This window comes from Symphalangus syndactylus, chromosome 5 (genome assembly GCF_028878055.3).
Source record: "Symphalangus syndactylus isolate Jambi chromosome 5, NHGRI_mSymSyn1-v2.1_pri, whole genome shotgun sequence".
In the NCBI taxonomy this organism is placed as follows: domain Eukaryota; kingdom Metazoa; phylum Chordata; class Mammalia; order Primates; family Hylobatidae; genus Symphalangus; species Symphalangus syndactylus.
The window spans coordinates 35,266,446-35,285,009 of NC_072427.2; the positions used below are offsets into that span (position 1 = coordinate 35,266,446).

General features: G+C 34.8%; 1 protein-coding gene across 4 annotated transcripts in view; it reads left to right on the top strand.

Moving 5' to 3' along the window:
- Positions 1-18,564, top strand: part of UACA (uveal autoantigen with coiled-coil domains and ankyrin repeats) — a 103,593-nt gene that overhangs the window by 55,526 nt on the left and 29,503 nt on the right. For 2 of the 4 annotated variants that reach the window (XM_055277933.2, XM_055277931.2), the window contains exons 2-7: positions 5,347-5,480; positions 9,898-9,986; positions 13,613-13,677; positions 14,461-14,518; positions 17,175-17,245; positions 17,349-17,455. In XM_055277933.2, the coding sequence (XP_055133908.2) occupies positions 5,383-5,480; positions 9,898-9,986; positions 13,613-13,677; positions 14,461-14,518; positions 17,175-17,245; positions 17,349-17,455 (488 nt within the window). In that variant the 5' untranslated portion in view covers positions 5,347-5,382. The other 2 variants (XM_063638811.1, XM_055277932.2) reach the window with 2 other exon arrangements.

Sequence of the window (18,564 nt, forward strand, 5' to 3'; positions counted from 1 at the left end):
TGAGTGTTCAAACTGTATTCAAATATGACAAACGCCAACCTGTAACCAATCCAGCTATTTCTGTACCTCCCTTCTGATTTCTACACATCACTTCCCTTTTTAATCTATAAATTTGTTCTGACCACAAGGCATCCCTGGGGTCTTTCTGAATCTGCTGTGATTCTGTGGGCTGCCTGATTTCTGAATTGTTCATTGCTCAATTAAACAACTTTAAATTTAATTCAGCTGAAGTTTTTCTTTTAAGAGTAACTCTGACCAGGAGCAGGAGCACCTGTGACTATCGCCAGTGCCTACCATTTTTGGGCATAAACATCTACCATGCATGGTGCTGAGATCATTCATATCTATTAGCTATTTGATTTTACACATATAGGTTCTCTATTGTTATCCTTGCTTTGTAGTTGAGGGCACCGGTGCCTAGAAAGTATAAATTATCCCACTAGTATACAGCAGGTAGACTTTTGAGTCAGGCAAAATTCTGAAGAGTCAGGCAAAATTCTGAAGAACATGTGTTTTAACTAAAGTGCTTTTTGAGGAGTCCAGTAGATTTGTAGACTGGTAAAGAAAGACTTGCGGTGTGGGATATGCAGGAGTATGTGTGAAGAAGGGTCTTTTTTTGACCGTGAGCAGTAGGATCTGTTTGCTCAGTTGCAATCAACTGAACCAGTGGTGGGCTAACTGCCCTCATCTCAGGTCAATAGATACTTGTTGTCTGAATGTGGATAGTTTACTGGGAAACAATGTTGCTGGTAAATGTGTGTTACAGATCTAGCCTATTTAACAATTTAGTCCGAGAGGAAAGAGGATTCATGAAGCAGATGTGGATTCTGGCCTTAAGATGGGTGAGAATCTAGTGACTGACTACCAAGTTACTTATTGAAAAATTAGTTTTATAGTTTCAAACCAGACACAGAAGAAACCTTAGATACAGTCAAATTAGAGGGGAGCTGAGGAGACAGACAGTAAGCTAATAAACAGATAAACATCTGATGTAATGGCAGATACTGATGAGCTCCCTGCAGAAAAGTAAAACAGGGTGCAAGGATAAAGAGTGGTGGGGTAGAGTGGGACACGGGGCCGTTTAGATGCAGAGGTCTGAGAAGCCCTCTCTGAGGAAGTGACATTGGAGAAGAACCTGAAAGTAGGGGAGGGAAGAACCTTGTAGGTACAGGGGACAGCAAAGGTGGGAATTTGCCTAGGGCTCTTGGGAAATAGCTATGAAGGAAGGTGTGAGAGCAGGCACAGAAGATTAAACCACAGAGGCTGGGGAGGTGGCAGGCAGCTCAGGACATCCATAATACTAGGACACACAATCCTATCTCCTGAGCATGGGCAGCTCCTTATATGGCTTTAGTTATTTGTTACTGTTTTCCCTCTTCCTTTGCCTTTGCTGTCCTATTTCTAGAAAGAATCTGCTTGCTTTGTTACCCAAAGGACAAGGTCTGAGTTCTATCACAGATTTCCTCAGAAGAAGGGTGACATAGACTGGGCGGAGTCTCTGAGTTTAGCCAAATGAATCCATTGTGATATCTTGTGGTTTGGGGGAAAAAACAATCATTGTTTCAAAAATAAGATATGGTATATGACCCTTATATATTTATAATCAGAATATGGGCCTAATGTTGTAAATTTAGTAGGAAACGGATTTCTTGTGGAAGTACATAGCAGAATTTTTAACTGGCAGCATGATCTATAATATAGCAGCTACCTCCTTCCTGTAAACACTTGTGTTGGAATGTTTTGCATTCCCATGAAACAATTTTCACAAATGTGTCTTTTTAGAGGAAGTGTAAATTATTCTCATGCTATTGTGGTAATGAGAACGTGGTTAAAAAACAACAACAACAACCACCACCACAAAAAAACCACCCTGAATTTGCACTGGCCTTGGTAATGTAAGAAATGTTGATACAAGTATGCCATCGTAGAGAATGCAGAGAAATTATCTGCTTTGTCCCCAAATGGAGATTTTTTAAATAGTCTAGCTCATTGTCTAATGTGTATTTGCCTCCTTTAGTGTTTAACTAGTTTTTTTTAATCCAGTGAATCCAGGTAATTTGACTTTTCACTGATAAAATATTTACTTGTCATATTAGGCAGGGTGCTAAACTTGGAAACTAAAAGTACTGAGTTAAATTTAAAATTTGTTGAAAAGTATTCATCACGATGTATTCTATTTAATGTTTTGGCAGTGTTTCTGTCTCTTCTCATTTAACATGCTAGGAGACAGACTGGCAGCAGTTGTAAGCTGAAACCTGGTTGTATGCAGAGAGACTGATAGGGGTACAAAATAAAATGGAGAAAATTTGAAAGTGTTACTGTGTGTGCATTTCCTTAAATTAAAATGTGACACGTTTGCTTAAAATAGAATTTTATATTCTGTTTGTCAGGGCTATTATAACTTCATGTTAGATGATCCTAGGACTGAAACTGGTTTTAAATACTGTTCTGTGGAATAACCAAATTTGTCTCTTAAAATGTTGTCATTATGTCACACAATTTGTTTTTATATAATAAGCATGTTTCACAATATGTTTGAGTCATTTTCCCCAGTAGACCTGAAATTTATTACTCAGAGGAAAAGCATGCATTTACAATATATTCTTAGCTGCTCCTTTCTATCATTCAGCTGTCAAGTCCTATGAAATCTGAAATAGAACTCAACCAATGGGAGACAGGCTCCACGCTGTTAACCGGACAATTCGGATGTGGACAGTTTTATCATGCACTGCAGTGTCTGTGTTGCAGTGTTGAGGCAGCAGGATGCAGAGTGCTGTTCAAGTTTTCCAGTGGGGTCCCTCAAAGGGACAACTTTGAAAGATAGCTAGCTTCTAAAGAATAAGAAATAGATAGAGTTACTGTACCTGACTTGGGGCTGCTCTTAATCAAGTTCTGCGTTGCAAGGAAGACAATATTCGAGCGTTATGAAGGCGGAGAAGGATCCTGAAGACGAAGAAAATATCGTTAGAGATCCAAGCTAAGTGTAGCACAGCATGTGAGGGACTGAGTCACTTGTCAGGAGTTTGTCTGAGAGTTTGCTTTGTGAGCTTACAGAGATTTGTAACTTAATGCAAAGTAGTTTGCCATTAGCAACAAGAAACTAAATCCTGTCTATGATGAACTGTTGGTTTTCTTGTGCTCCTAAGAACAGAGTAGGTATCCCAGTAGTCTAGTGTAACAAAAGATTCTTGGTTAGACTTTCTGAACTGTGTTCTTTTAAAATGCACTACTGTTTTATTAATTTGGTTTGCTTTATTATTTTCTTCTTGATTTAGTTGATTAGCAGATTGGGGTTAGTAATAGGAAACAAAAGTTCTTTCTTTCTCTGGGTTTAAAAAGCACATGATAAAATCTTAATAATTGTACAGTGTTACTGTTAACTGACAGTGAATCACAGCTGAAAATGGTACTTGGTGTAGAACTGAAAATCATATGATAATGTGAGTCTTTAATCACATTTAATTATCTTTAAAGAAAGCCTTATTTTTGGATTTTTACAACTTTGTGGTGATTTAAATGGCTCTTTTTTTCCACCAGCAAGTTTACTTGGAAATAAACTGGAGATTGTTTTAATTGTAAGGATAGACTAATCAAATCTAGAACAAGCATTTGTGTGTTAAACATGATTTAATCCTTTAGGCATTTGAAAATACAATGTCTTGTAAGCTTATGTCCACTACCACTCTACAAATTAGAGTCAGTAAACTGTTTTGTTTTTGTTTTAAAGCTTAAGAAAGGTGATGCGTAAACTGTAGCTTAGACTTGGAGCCCATAGGCAGGGTTATTCTGTACTCATAGTTGGCAGTTTAAACTTTTGAAGTTAGGAGGAAGTGGGTTCATCACCAAATTTAAGTAATTTAGAGACAATTCTAAAATCTGTGTAGGTACTTGAGCCAGGTTCTATTAAAATATTAAATTTCAGAAGTGAGTTAAAATTTTAATGTATTTGTCTTTTTTTCATATTCAGTTTTCATATTCATTTTCTACATCAAGTATTTAATTTTACATTACTTGTTTAACAAGAAAATTAGTGATGGTGATTTTTTTTTTACTTTTCTTTTTTGGTTTATAGGGAATAGTAGATATAAAATTAATATTGATGAAACGTTTAGAGGATATACAGGTGATTCAGTTTTTTTCTCAGATTTGTTAGGGTATTTGTGGCCATAGGATTCGTTTTGTAAGTTAAGTGAAAAATATCCAGATCTTTTTTTGTTCTAGAAATAATACTGGATTTAGCACAGAATTTACTAGTAAATTGGTATAATATTTTAAAAGGCTAAAATCTCACCTGTTTAAGTAACATGTATTTTAATTCTATGTTCTGACATTTATGCTTATTGAGAAAAGATCTAGGTTATTGGCTTCAGAATACCTTGAATGTATTTTCTCTAAAGTTAGAGATAACCTTGATACGATTAAAATGTATGTTATATGAGAGATCCTTCTTAAAACCCCCACCTTTAATCTAAATACACATACACAGAATTTTTATTAAAATTAAAAATCTATTTTTTATAAAAACAATACATGTGGAATGTAAAAAGGGAGAAAATGAAAGTAACCTGTAATCTTAATATTTTCAGATGTTAAGCAGTTAATACTTTAGAGTCTGTCATTTTTAGTTTTTTCTATGTAAAAGTTTTATTCTAATATATAAACATAATGAATTGCTTTCTCTATAGAATATGTGTGTGTATATATATATAATTTGCCTCCATAAATATATTTCCAACAGTACTTTTTAAATAAATGTCTGTTGGGGGGTGGGTAGTTTCTTAAAATGTATGTAGAATTCCACTGCATCTAAGAGTCCTAGGAGCTATGTAACCAGAGCCAAATCTGAAAATGTGATTTGAAATCTGAAAGGGTATGGGAAAAGCACACTGATTTTGGAACTATAGATGTCATGGTTGGGCTTGAACACTTAAGACATTTACTGTCTCTGGGGCCTTGGCTTTTCTTACCTGCTAAATGGAGATGATAATTTTAGTTTACTAGGGTTGATTGGGACTTTAGTGCCTGGTACAGGGTAGGTGTTCAGTAGTTATTGATTTCCTTTTTTGCCTCAAAGGCAAAGAGAACTGGGCAGAGAACAAAAGAAACATGCTTTCCCTCAAAAATATAATTTTAAATGTTTCTTGTATATCATGTGTTTTGGGAAGATTTTATAACTCTGCTCTCCTAATGAAGTTAGCACAGAAGGGAGAAGGAAATTTGGAATGCAATTGGAAAATAAGTGATGTATTATGCAGTACTGCTTTCCTTTCTCTCTTTTTTCTTTCTTTAGAAAATCTTAACTAATGTAGTATGCCATATTTACTTTTTTTTTTTTCCTTTTTGTAGCATACAGCAGATTGGAATAAATATGATGACCGATTGATGAAAGCAGCAGAAAGGGGGGATGTAGAAAAAGTGTCCTCAATCCTTGCTAAAAAGGGGGTCAATCCAGGCAAACTAGATGTGGAAGGCAGATCTGTGTAAGTATTACTGATGATAAAAGCATGTCTGAAGGGAATTTGGATAGTCTTGGGATACAAATGAAATTTGTGAATTGTAGTTATCAACTTACTTATTAAGAAATTCTGCCAAAACCTGCACTATAAAATCTTTGAAACAAACTAATAATTGTTCTCAATTTAAAAGATTTCCAGTCTAGAGAGAGAACACTAGAATACTATCCAGTGGTCTAGAATTGTTTAGGCCCAGTGGCAAACCACAGCCTGTGATTATTTGGTGCATTTTCATTATAAGCCTTTTTATATTCCTTATCAGATTTGCTCTTCGAAGCAGCCTGATAAAAGAAGTGGGAAGAAGTTTACGGAGGTTAAATACTTTTGGTCTTATTTCAGGTAAAGTCACAAAGCTGGAATGTGAACCCAAGCTTTGTGTCTTCGAAGAGTTCTGTAAATTACCCTATCTTTTCTCCCAACCCCCAATCCATTTTTATACTTGGGTAATTCAGTTAAATAAGAATGCTTAGAGCAGAAAGGAGGCAGAATAACTAGTGTGGCTTAGGGAGATACAGGTAATAATCCCACTCTTTTGTTTTTTTGTTTCTGAGGAGAACTGCTGGCTTGTATATATGCTTATGAACCATGTGTCTGTCTTCTCCCCCTCCCCGTCTCAAATCTTCATTATTTCCCTTCTTGTTGTGGGTGGGGAGCAGTTGGGTTAAAGGGTAGATCTAGTGTCTCTTATGACCCTCTATACTTACAGCATTTAAAACCTTATCTGGGAACCCTTTCAAAGTTAGAGGTGAAAAGGCTCATATCCTAAAATTCTTCTCAGTCTTTACTTGCATGAATTTATTCAGAATATTATAACTGGAAACCAGATACTAAATATAGAAATGAATATTAGGAAGTGAATAGTTAATGTGTGATGTGGGTCACTGCCTTGGAATGCTTAGATATTAAATATAGTAAAGATAACAAAGCAGGGCTATAAATTAAGTAGTTTTTAGAGCAATAAAGTTGGAAAAGTTTCAAGTTCATAATGTTTCACTTTTATCAAGTAGCAGTTTGATAGCTATGGATACATTGGTTATTTTGGATTTTGCCCCATTACTGAATTTTAAGCTATTTATAGGGCTTACAGTATAAATTGTGAAAATTTAATATCCAAAAGTGATATTTTTGGATCTTTTTTCTTCATGTTTCTTTTTTCTCAAATGCTAAGATGTTAAAAGATGAAGTGAATCTTTTCTGGGATGAAACTTTTCAGTGAAACCTACATCACTGAAATCAGTTCTGCCTATTCATACTTTGAATGTTTTGAGTGAATGGTAGCTTGAGTTTTTGTTTGGAGTTTTTGATATAAGGTTCAATTTTGAGTGACATTAAATAGTTATAATGGTGTAATTTGATGAACTGTGAACTTTAGTTTTTGAAATATTTGAGGAGTGTTAGTCTCGAAGTTTTCATCGTAGAGAGTAGAATTTTTTTATTTATTTTTATTTTTTTGAGACGGAGTTTCGCTCTTGTTGCCCAGGCTGGTGTGCAATGGTGCACTCTCGGCTCACTGCAACCTCTGCCTCCCGGGTTCAAGCGATTCTCCTGCCTCAGCCTCCTGATTAGCTGGGATTACAGGAATGCACCACCACCCCTGGCTAATTTTGTATTTTTAGCAGAGATGGGGTTTCTTCATGTTGGTCAGGCTGGTCTTGAACTCCCGACCTCAGGTGATCTGCCCACCTCAGCCTCCCAAAGTACTGGGATTACAGGCATGAGCCACTGCGCCCGGGTGAGAGTAGAATTTTTTCTAGGATTCATAGAATAAAGTATTCTCTTTTTTTACTCACACACAAACTGTATTCTTAATTAAAGCATGTTGTATTTAGTCAAGTGTGGGACATGTTACAAATATATTTTCTGTATTTACAATTACAAAAACAATTTGTTTCAAATGATTGTTTTTAATTTTGAAATTTATTTCTAAATTTAAGACAAAAGAACATGTGCTTCTTGAGCTCAGTTTGGTTTCAAAAATGAAATATTTGAAGCCTAGCCATAGTTACCACACGGATCTATTTTCTTTCTGTTCGCCTCTTTCCTAAGGTACAGCCCTTCTAGGGCCCAATCCAAGATGGGGAGGGTTCACCAAGGATTCCACTGCTACTTGGAGAAAAGTGGACTTCAGTTAGTGTCTCCCCATTTCCGCAAGGCTGTCAAAGTGCTTTTTAGTCTCCTGTTTCTCTGGAATCAGCAAATGTTCCCAGGGAAAAAGTGGCCTGAAATACTAAGCTCACTTCTCTGGGACTTCTTCCTACCTTGCATCCTGGCCTAGTAACTTTTTACTATTTTGTTAGCTCACTGACACCTTTAAGCATATGTCTCATATTTTTTGCAGCTTTTCTAGTTGTCCTCAGTAGTAACATTTGTCCAAGTTACGTATATCTCCTGTTATAGAAGTCCATGTCTTGTTTTTAAAAGAAGAAAACATAGAGTTGCTTTTTAAATTGCAAAATAGTATTTTTTATGAAGCAATTTTTCAAATTTCCTATACAATTCTTTGCATGTTTTAATGATTGATATATCTTCTTTCCAAAGCACATCTATTTATAGCACATCAGCATTATTAATGCCTTGTAGATTTGTTGTGATTTCTGCCCTTTTGTACATCATCATTATAATGTTGATCTCTTTTGAAGAAAGAGGTCTTCCACATTTTGTGAGCCAAGAAATGAAAACAAGCAAACAACAAAACAATGATATCTCTAAGATTGTAGGGAGACTACCTTTGCTAAAGGAAATTAGCATTCTTCAAAAGGTTCTAATGGTGCATTGCATAGTATAATTCCCAGTTTCATTGTGGCAGAGAGATTATAAGGCGCAGATACTCAGCCTTATAGTGATTTAATTTAGTAGAAGGAGAACTTACCTGACTCTTAAGAATACTATATTCCTTTTACCAGAAACAGCTTTCTAATTCGGATTGTACACAAACCTGCTTTACTTGGTAGTGCTTTGTCTATAATTTGCATTTATATCCATCGTAATACTAATAGCGTCGCAAGACTGAGTCTTGTAATATTTGGAAATGAATTTGTAAGCTATCTTCAGATTTTATCTCCAAGTATGCAGTTATTCAAATATTTGAGGGTTTGTCATTTGACTGGCACTGTTATTGGTTCGGGGGATGTAATAGGAAGCAAAACTAGACAAAAATCCCTGCTTTCATTGAGTTTATGGTTGAGTAGGAAGAGATTGATAGACTATAAAGTAATGAATTTATTCTATTACAAAATATTAAATCCTGTGTAGAATAATAAAGGCAGGGATTAGGGGAATTAGGAGTACTAAGGTTTTGGTGAATGGGGAAATGTAAAAAATTTTAATGATGTGGTCAGGGAAGACCTCTGCTGAGAGTGGGCTACAGGAGTGTATCTGTATCCTGGCACCTGCTGAGCACTTTCACATTTTTTATTTCCTGGCATCTTTAGAATGGTTATTGCACTTATTTAAGGCCTCAGTTTTATTTCTACTTGAGTTCAACATCCTTTGTCAACAACTATTGTATTTACCAGTTTGGATTTGTAGAGTAATATTCAATGTCAGTGGCAGTTCTTTTTGTTAAACTCAGCATAATTCATAGATTCACAGAATGTCAGTTCTCATTGCACACAAAGTATTTCAGTAATGTTTGTTGATTAATAAAATATTAGATGACCAAATAAATAATGAAATATTGTTAACTAGCATTTTGAATACTTGATGGCTTAAAGTTAATTTTTAAACTTTAACTTGCCTTATTAGGAAACATTCAGTTATTCCTGTTCATGTGAAACTTCAGCCAATCATACAAGCCCAGGCCTTTGAACAAAAGGAAGAATTAGTTGGTAGTTGGTAATGTTTGGGAAGAAGGCGCTGATTCTTTTGTGATTTTAAGGGTAGTTTAGCTTGTTGTTTTGAAGGCTTTTCTAAGTCAGGTTTAGTTTGATAATTCTAAAAAGAAGAGGTAAGTGTTTGGATCTGTCTTTGGCCTCAGCATTCTGCTAAACTAAATAAAATAATGAAACCATTTGAAACTAAATAAAATAATCTGATAGAAAATTTTCAGTGCATTTATTAAGATCCAAGCAGCAATGCTTTTGCTATAAACTTTAGAGTTAATGATATTATAGTATAAACTTTCTCTTATTAAGGCTTTTGCACATTAGTATATTTCATTGGTTCTAAGCAGGTATTTTTAGAAAGTATTGGCCCCTTACGTAAATGAGATAGGTTTCTTTTTTTAATTTTAATTAAATATGTAGGTGTTCTAATGTAGCCTTTAAAACATGTGTGTGTGTTTGTGTGCGTGTGTGTGTGTTGAATAAAGGGTGACATTAATGTAACATTTAAGGTGACCTTTGGTCCTTTCCTTGGCGCAACAAATTTTTTTTTTGTTGTTTAGCTTCCATGTTGTGGCCTCAAAGGGGAATCTTGAGTGTTTGAATGCCATCCTTATACATGGAGTCGATATTACAACCAGCGACACTGCAGGTATGTTTGCCTCCATAGTTAATTATAAAACATAAAGCGAAAACAAACATTGTCCACTGCTAACATTTTTATTCAGACCTAAATGTGATTTAAAGAGAGATGTCCTCAATTTTCTGTTTTTAAATAGTTGAGAAAGAGTTCACTTCTGAGGTATCGTGGGAGAGGTCAAGTATAGGGAATTTAGGAGAAAGGATTGCTTTCCTGACGAGCAGTTGGAGACCTAAATTCTAATACAGGTCCTGGTAGTGTTACAGAATCCTAGAATCTCAGATTTTGAAGAACCATTAGGGACCATTTGGCATTTGGTTGGATATTTCTTGTGATGGAGAACTAACTGCCACATAAAAACATTATCATCAAGGACAACAATAATAACAAGAATAGTTGACATGTATATAACATTTAATAGCTATTCTTCTAAGCACTTTACCCATTCATTTTATTCTCATATCAACCCAGAGAGGTTCTGAGGCCCTGAGCTGTTAAGTAACTTGGCCCAAGGCCCTTCAGTAGCTAAGTCGCAGTCAGAATCTGTATTCTTAACCATTATGCCTCATAAGGAACCCATTCTGTTCCTAGCTATATTTATAAAAAAATCATTTTTTATACAGAATCAAAATATATTTCTCACTCAGTTTTCTGCGTACACTTATTTGTAGCTTTGTCTGTCGTTTAAAATCTTACAACAAAGGTTTGTACATCAAAGAAGTTTGTACATCAAAGGTAGACCTTCAAGTATTTGAATATAACTATCTCTTGTTCCATGAGAGTGCTAGTTTTCCATCTATTGGGATAAACATTCTCACTTCTCTGGGACTGTTGACAGCTTCGTTCTTTGCAGTTCTACTTTGTTTTTCTATTAAATACAGGAGTTGACCCAGAACTAAAAGGTTTTTGTTTGTTAGTTTTTACAATTTTTTATCCTGTGATTCCATGTATGGGCAAATAAATACATTACTGTTACCCAGCATTGTGTTTAGAAATGGAAGGGAGGGAGAGGGAGACAGATCACAATTGAATTAGTGAGGTAAATCTTTACTTAAGAATACATCAGATTCTAAGAAGACCAATTTATCTGCTACCTTTGAGTGAACAAAGAAATGTGTTTATTGCTTATATATGCTTTCCATTGATGTAGAAGAATATTTATTTTTAGAAATTTTGGACTAACCATACCTCTTCAGAGCTCTTAAGACTTTATTTATTTGTGCGGATTCCAATTCAAACAAGTATCTTTCTTGTTTTTGTCTGTATTCTTTCTACTCTGGACATTTTGCCTAGTGGCTAATCTAGTGACTTCTGCCTGCTTTCTTTCATTGCAGATCAAGCTCAAATGCTTCCCCAAGCTCAGCAGACATTATTTCATATATTGCACCCCAACATACCATCTTTAACTCTTCTGTCTTTTGTTTTTGCTGCTGTTTATATTTTCATTTGATATGTTTTGATATGTTTGTCCCTAGAGTTGTCCTTTATTGAATACAAGGGTCTTTTCTCAATTGCTATAATGTCTGTTATAATCCAGATGTAGACATTTGAACAATGTGAATACACATCTTTATGTGTATTATCTTAAGTGCTGTTTAATATAAAAGTGTATTTAAAATGACCAGATTTCAAATTAGTGCAGTTTTGAGATATTTGTTACTTAGGTCTTACCAGGTATGCACCTGTGTTGTAATTTATGTTGGTAGCTTTAGATCTGGTGTTTCCTTGATTTTTTGCTGCCGTATCTCAAGTGGCTAGATTTGGTATTTCCTTATCCCTGACCCGACATTTTTGTGTGACCAAGTTTCTGTAGCATTTTGTTGAACACCAGGTACTGTTGCCACTGTGCCTAACTCTACCATCTCCACTCCATGCTATCTCTTACTTTGCATGTAAGTAACAGTTATTTTAGTCACTTTTCACAATGTGAAATGTTTCTAGGACACTTGTCCATGAACAGGAGCAAGTTGAAATTTGAAATGATCACATCTGATTGACTTCTAATTAGAGGATGTTTGGGTGTAGTTGAATATATTGTATCTGTACTTATTGAAAAACCTGAAAGACCTGGACTCACTATGTTTTGTTCTGCAACCTGGTTAGTCAGCTACACGGAAGTGACCAGAGAGTTGAAAGCCAATTTATTTATCCCTCCAAGATGAATAAAACATAAATTACTCTTCTAGCAAAAAGGTCTACTTGTGAAATCAAATTATGGTGTTTTTGTTTTTGTTTTTTTCTGACAAGATTTCGCTCTGTCACTTAGGCTAGAGTGTGGTGGCATAATCATGGCTACTGCAGCCTTGACCTCCTGTGCTTAAGTGATCTTCTACCCTCAGCCTCCTGCATAGCTGGGACTACAGGCATACAGCACCACACCTGACTAATTTTTATATGTTTTGTAGAGATGGGGTTTCACTGTGTTGCCCAGGCTGGTCTCAAACTCCCAGGCTCAAGCAATACACCTGCCTAGGCCTCTCAAAGTGCTGGGATTACAGATGTGAGCCACTGTGTCCGGCCCCCAAATTATATTTTAAGAAGTTTGTGGCCAGGTGTGATGTCTCATGCTTGTAATCCTGTTACTTTGGGAGACCAAAGCAGCAGCATTGCTTGAGGCCAGGAGTTCAAGACCAGTTTGGGCAATACAGTGAGACCCTGTCTCTACACAAAATAAAACAAATTAGCTGCGCATGGTGGCACGAGCCACCAGTTACTCTGGAAGCTGAGCTGTGAGGATCGCTTGAGCCCAGGCATTCGAGGCGTACTGAGCTATGAGGCTGCACACTAGCCTGCATGACAGAGTGAAACCTTGTCTCTAAAAGAATAAATTGAAAAGAAAAGAAGTTTGTGAGATTAGAGGGAAATTAAGAGCATTAAATGTTAGAAGTTGGAATAGCCTGGTTAAATCCTTATATCTTTCACCATCCAAGAGGTGTTTGTATAAAGAAATATAATTAGGAAAAATAGGGTTTGGAGGTAGAACGTTCCTACAAGTTTCTTTTCTGGTATTCAGAATTAACCTTTCAGATTAACTGGTAACCTCTCCTCCCTACCCCCTTTGGCATTTCCTTTAAAATGCACATTTTATACAAATTATATTTGCACGAGTTGTCTGATTTTCAGAGATACAATTACATAATAAACCTTGAATTTTAGCCAAAGCATGAAAAATCAGTTAAGGAATACCCTTTCTATGCCTTACGCTTCTTAACTTTCTCAGTTTTCAGTGTCCACACTGCGTATTTGGAAATGTAATGTGAAATCTCGGTATTTCTTTCTCTCTCTTCTTTCCTCATTGTCTTTCTCTCCTTTCCCTTTTCTCTATGCCAGTATTTAATTATCTGCTGTGTTTTAGGTACTGTTCTACATGCTGGGGATATAGTAGTGAATACAACAAAGTTCCTGCTTGTCATAGATTTGTATAATTAGTTTTTCTTTCTACCTTCATTGTTTTGGTACGTATATCATCTCTTACTAAAATATCAAGCTAGATGAAACATCTTTGGAAACTGAAAGTATACTTACAGATTAAGTATGTTGTCAACTAGTTTTGGAAAAAAGGAATCATATTTCTATAAAAATCCTCAATTTACATATGAAGAAAATAATCCTTCACATGTATCTTAAATTATTTATAGGGAGAAATGCTCTTCACCTGGCTGCTAAGTATGGACATGCATTGTGCCTACAAAAACTTCTACAGGTAGTGGAAGTGGTTAATCCTTTAGCTTTATTATTTTGACAACAAATCGTAGATGTATTTTTAACGTGTTTTTGGAATTTTAGATCAAAGAGAATAGTAAACTAACTTTGACTATGAGCTTACATATTTTTTCCATCATTTGTGAAGGAATGTGGACAATAAAGAGCAAAAACTCTGAGGGAAGTGACTTGCATAACTCAGTGTATTAAAAATAAATAACAAAGGCTTGACCTTCCTGTTGACATAGCTGAAGGTTGGAATTTTCTGTTGTCTAGACTATCGTGGAAGATAAAGTAATACAACATAGCATCTGCATATTTTTATACAAACATAGATAACTTATACTACATAATATTATTATATTTTTAATCAGGTAACCACAAAATTCTAACTAGTTGGTTAAAGTTCCCGTCAAAGATTTCAGTCATTTTTATAAACATATTCACTAAGTTTCATAGCAGAACTCACTTGCTTTTCTGATTCGGTATCTCAAGTTTTAATTCTTTGTGGAAAAAAAACCCAAACAATACATATTTTCCTGTATTTCATGCCATTCATTATAATATACCATATGTTTCCTGTTTGGTGAAATATTGTTAATTTAGTTATATAATGTTACTGTATTTGTTCCATGTCAGAATATTTCATGGATTGTCTGATAGTCTTTAGCTTCTTTGATAAGTGGAATATTTTAAGATTAAATAACAGCTGTTCATCTGAGTCTGGATATCTAATTTTAAAATAAAACTCTCCTACTTTACTAAGTTTTCTTTACTTTAACAGTACAATTGTCCCACTGAGCATGCAGACCTGCAGGGAAGAACTGCACTTCATGATGCAGGTGAGCAGACGTTTCCCTTGGATACAAATATTTGTTAAAATGTCTAGTCATTTGAATTAATTTCAGGGTTTTAACACATAGATATTTATATAATTCATGGAGAAACAAAGAATATTAAAAACCAGTTTGCACAAATTAGAAATTTATTAGATTATACAACTTAAAAAGATTAATTCAGTCAGTATTTACAAGCCAGTCAGTTTGCTAGATACTAAAGGTACAAAGGTAGATAAACTATAATCCTGCTCACAAGGAGCTCCAAGCTGTGTGTGTGTGTGTGTGTGTGAGAGAGAGAGAGAGAGAAACAGAGAGAGAATGTGTGTGTGTGTGTTTTCATATCTTTGGGAATTGGAGAAATGGGAAGAAGACTTTCCTTAAACTATGTTTACCTAATTAACATGTCTGAACCACTTTTTTCTCATTTGCAAAATGAAGTTAATAATACTACTGCAATAAGTAGTATTAATAAGTATAATCAAATCATAAGTAGTGCCTGGCACATAATAATTTCTTAATTAATGGTGGTAGTTGTTTTCCTTTAGAGATGTCAGTGCTGACTTTCATATCACTGTAATGTGCTATATTTTAAAAGAGATTTATACTGATTTTTAGATATTTTATTATACTTGTGTGTCTAAATTTATTTGCATTATTCTTTAGGTGTCTTAAAGAAAGTACTTTGAAAAAAGTTATATATTTAGGTATTTTTGGAATGTAAGATAGCCTGACCTCTTGCTAAGTCTGATATTCCTACATTTAACTGTAAGGCCAAAGGAAAAAAAACAGTCTACTTTCTCTTTTCATGTATATGGAATATATGCAGTAGATTAAGGTGGTCTGCACTGAAGACATATTATACTTCCAATTTCCTTCAAAATTTTATACCTTAATTTTTAAAAATTTTGCTTTTTGTATTTTATTTGTTTGTATGATAATTTCTCATACAATGCATTTCTTTTCTTTTTTTAATATAGAAGGGTATTACTGTATTTGCAAAGCATTTTTCCATTATCATTTGAGCCTCACAATGACCCCTGTGAGTTAACTATATATTTTATTATCCCTGCTTTAAAAACTGGTACAACTTGACCAATTGAAATCTTAATATTTATTAGTTAGATGCATTAGCTAGGATGGAAACTAAGTTGCTGTAACAAAAGAACTCCAATATCAGCTGCTAATTAAAAAAATTGTTGAGCGATATATATTGACAGGTCACTCATGGTCATTTTAAAACTGAATTCTTTCTATCTTGTTTCTCCACTTACCTCTGAGTATCTTCCTTAACTGCAAGGTTGAAGCAGAGTTGTGGTCATAGCCGTATTCTAGCTAGCAGGAAGGAGGAGGGAGCCTAGTGGAATACATGCCCAAAGTCTAGAGCTCAGACTTGGAAGTAGTAGAATATTCTCCATTCATATTCTACTAATAGGAGCAAAATCAATTGGCTATATTTATCTGCAAGATAAATATAGGCTCAGAAATAAACTCTCTAGGTGACTAGTCATATTCCGAAACCTACTCTATAGTAGAAGAGGAGGAGAACAAATTTTGGTAAAATACTGCATTTTCTGCTACAGTTCAACTCTCTGGCCTTCCAAGTATCTCCAAAGCCCCTACTTTCCACATACTCCCAAAGGAGAGGATATATAAACAAACTCATTTACTTCATCTAGCTCAAAGTCTAGGATTTCTGGGTGGTTTGCAGTTTTCTCTTTTTGGCTTTAAGCGGTTCTTCATGGTCTAGTAATATGTAAACTCTGGAATTTATTATGCTTTACATTTTTAAATTCTCATTTATAATTGGACCTAAAGGGTCGCTAATTTTACAGTTACTGAATTAATGTATTCAGGTTCAGTTTATCTTTTTCTTAAAGCTGATTATACATTTTATATAAAAGATTTGCTGGATTAGAGATGAAAAGTGAAAATATACTTGATTTTCTTATGTTTGGTTTAATTCTATTATTTCACCAATAAAAAAAAGAATGCTCACTTTGTCAGTACTTTTTGTGCTTATAATTTATGTCAACTCATAAGGCTTAAAAAATTCATGGTGATTGTAAGCATAATCCTACTTCATGAATTTAACAATAATTTTTCCTAATATATAAATATGAACTATAGTGTTAGTCAAAGAAGCATAATGTGATTTTATAATTATTAGCAAAATGACCTTACTTTGCATAAAGGTGGACACTGCAATCTCTGCTTTTATGAGAAATATGAATTGTATGATTCATACTTTACTTACTGTGACTATTCTATAAAAAATGGATATGATTCTTTAAAAAAAACTGAGCCAACACTTCAAGGATCAAGTCAGTTATAGCCATGTTTAAAAATATACTGTAAGTACAAAATTGTAACTTTGATTTTTATTATCTGTGCTTATCCTTAGAATAGTAGTGTGTTCTTGTCTTCTGCAAGGTTGACGTTATTTCTTGGTCCTAATAAATTGTAGACAATTTATAATATGATCTTGTCTAATCCATTTTCAGATGAAAAATTGATGCTTATAATGCTAAATTAAGAGTGAAGGATGTGAAGCTTGGTAATTTAGAAATTGAAGAACTTATTCCTTATATGGACCTAGAAAAACACCATGTGTCTTACCAACAGATGTTCACCATTTATCATTTTCTTTTGTTCCTTAAAGCAATGGCAGATTGTCCTTCTAGCATACAGCTGCTTTGTGACCATGGGGCCTCTGTGAATGCCAAAGATGTGGTAAGTTAGTTTATGTTTATTCTCATTTCAACTCATATATTCTAACTTCTACATTTTGGGAGATCTGTTGTCTTAATGCTGTTTTATTTTTCCTGTTGCTTAGGATGGGCGGACACCACTTGTTCTGGCTACTCAGATGAGTAGGCCAACAATATGTCAACTGCTGATAGATAGAGGAGCGGATGTTAATTCCAGAGACAAACAGAACAGGTAATTCTTTTATCATGGCTCCCAGATACCAGCTGGATACACAGGGATGGAAAGGCCAAGTCAAAGCAGCAGCTCTGTTCTCTGACTTGGCCTTTCTTTCCCCTGGGTTCTCCCCTTCTCTGGCTTGCTTTTCCTTGGAATTAACATCTACTTGTCAGTTTTCTTCAGAGTCTACTGAAGGAAGAAGGAGAGGGAAATAGAGGAAGATGACAGGGTAAATGTGAATAAAAGCAGTGATTAGGCCTTATCTTTGGGTCAAAGAACTGAAGGAGAGAGGAATTATATCCCAGGTGTTTTAAGCTTAAAAAACTCTTTAATGAAATGGGTGCAAGTAAGATACACAGGAGAAGAATTTAAAAAGTACATCTATAGTTACTTCTTCATTAGTGAATCTTTTGAGCAAAGTGGTTCTTGAGTGTTCTGGAACTTGACATGTGTCAGTATAGATTTTCTCAAGGTGTTTTCTCTCCTTACTCTGCCAGGGTACAGTGCCATCTCCTATTCTGAACCTGTCCATTTCTGTACTGCAGAGGTCCCTTGCTTTATTTTTGCTTCTGTATTTGATACTATTTTAGTTGGTGTGCTCTAATAATTTCTATCCAGAATTCTCCCTATCTCTGTCTGTAGGTCTAATGTATCACGGTGCTTGTTGTATTACAATTCTGATGTTTATGGTCACAAAGTATCTGAAACACCTTTCATTTAATTCAAGTATTAATAAAACTAAAATTTCTGGGATTTTTGTAGTTACTAGTAAAATTTTTGGTTTCTTTTGACTTAATTTTATTCTTCCAAACATGTATTCTATTGTTTGTAGTTTATTAGAAGTATAAAAGTATAAAAAATAGTCTTTAGTTGTCAGATTTTATAGCTGTAATTGTTTTCTTTACGCATCTCAAAGGAGGAAATTCTTAAGCAATTAAGTGATGTGATTAAGAAAGTGGCTTTTTAATATTACTTTGTTTTTGTGGATACTATCATCTGATTCCAAGCATGATGAAGAAAATTGGATTTTAAAATTAAATTTTACTGCTGGGTGCGGTGGCTCATGCCTGTAATCCCAGCACTTTGGGAGGCCAAGGGGGGCGGATCACTTGAGGTCAGGAGTT